The sequence below is a fragment of the Lottia gigantea genome (assembly GCF_000327385.1).
Source record: "Lottia gigantea unplaced genomic scaffold LOTGIsca_6970, whole genome shotgun sequence".
Classification (NCBI taxonomy): Eukaryota; Metazoa; Mollusca; class Gastropoda; family Lottiidae; genus Lottia; species Lottia gigantea.
The window spans coordinates 1-1,748 of record NW_008710366.1 but is presented as its reverse complement, the minus strand read 5'-3'; the positions used below and the strand labels follow the sequence as shown (position 1 = coordinate 1,748).

Genomic DNA, 1,748 nt, shown 5'->3' with positions numbered 1-1,748 from the left:
AAAATGCTCCATGGATAGCATTGATTTACTGATGATAATTCAAAAGTTTTATGCTTTTTAGGTAAAACTATCTTGTTGATATTATTAGATCTATCATGTCCAATACCTAGAACTGCTTTTACAATTTTGACTTTTGAAGCTCTTTTCATCAATTTTGACTATACTTTTCAAAGACAAGATGAAAAATAGACTTGCTACATAATAGGAATTGTGTCAATTTGCTTTTTTTTTCACAGGAGAGAGATAAGATTTTATTGACAAGAGTTGTGATATTTGAGCTGGTGTCTACATTGAAATTTAAAATAAGTATACCAGATGATAACTTGCTGGTCTTGGTACAGGTAAGAATTTACTGACTTTTGAAGATTCAATAGAAATAAAGCAGGCTACTGATCCTAGTACATGAAAACCTTGAAATGTAGATACTTGTAGATCCTATAATGATGACTTATGTGATATACCAAAATATCAAGGTGGTGTGTGTTCTAGTATATTATCAGATGATGTTGGTATGACCTAACCACCTCAATCATTATTAACTTATTGTTTCTATTTATTATAGTTTGTATTATTAGATACTGGAGGTAGTCTATGTTCTAGTATATTATCAGATGATGTTGGTATGACCTCACCACCTCAATCATTATTAACTTATTGTTTCTATTTATTATAGTTTGTAGTATTAGATACTGGAGGTAGTCTATGTTCTAGTATATTATCAGATGATGTTGGTATGACCTCACCACCTCAATCATTATTAACTTATTGTTTCTATTTATTATAGTTTGTAGTATTAGATACTGGAGGTAGTCTATGTTCTAGTATATTATCAGATGATGTTGGTATGACCTACACCTCACCACCTCAATCATTATTAACTTATTGTTTCTATTTATTATAGTTTGTAGTATTAGATACTGGAGGTAGTCTATGTTCTAGTATATTATCAGATGATGTTGGTATGACCTACACCTCACCACCTCAATCATTATTAAGTTATTGTTTCTATTTATTATAGTTTGTATTATTAGATACTGGAGGTAGTCTATGTTCTAGTATATTATCAGATGATGTTGGTATGACCTACACCTCACCACCTCAATCATTATTAACTTAATGTTTCTATTTATTATAGTTTGTAGTATTAGATACTGGAGGTAGTCTATGTTCTAGTTTATTATCAGATGATGTTGGTATGACCTTACCACCTCAATCATTATTAACTTATTGTTTCTATTTATTATAGTTTGTAGTATTAGATACTGGAGGTAGTCTATGTTCTAGTATATTATCAGATGATGTTGGTATGACCTACACCTCACCACCTCAATCATTATTAAGTTATAATGCGGCTGAATGTATGAGACAACATATTAATGATTGTATAGAATTTATATCTGATCTTCATACACTTACTAAAGTTAAGGTAAATAATGTATTTTAAAGGTGTTCTATCTCCAGAACAAGTAATTTGATGACCATTTATGCCATTCCAATTTTCAATAAGACGTCTGTGGTTCCTGTAATTCAACTAAAACTAATTGTTTGATGATGTCACTACTTTCAAAATATGCTTGTATCAAATAAGGCCGTCTGTTATTAATGACATCATCAAACACTTAGTTTTAGTGGAATTACAGTAACAGCAGACGTCTGACTCTTGCAAATTGAAGATATCAGTGTCCCTGATACACAACACAAACTTAGAAAACCTCTTTACAAGCCATTTAATAACATTTTTTGACCAG

The 1,748-nt window shown here is 30.5% G+C and overlaps 1 protein-coding gene across 1 annotated transcript; it reads left to right on the top strand.

The window, feature by feature from the left end:
* Positions 1-236: 236 nt before the first annotated feature.
* LOTGIDRAFT_176925 (hypothetical protein) lies at positions 237-1,426 on the top strand (the record flags this gene model as incomplete). The annotated part of the gene is made up of 7 exons (XM_009065342.1): positions 237-341; positions 563-620; positions 681-731; positions 792-842; positions 909-959; positions 1,143-1,193; positions 1,254-1,426. Coding segments are annotated over 7 exons (540 nt in total), but the record flags the coding sequence as incomplete, so codon positions are not given.
* Between the last annotated feature and the right edge of the window lie 322 nt (positions 1,427-1,748).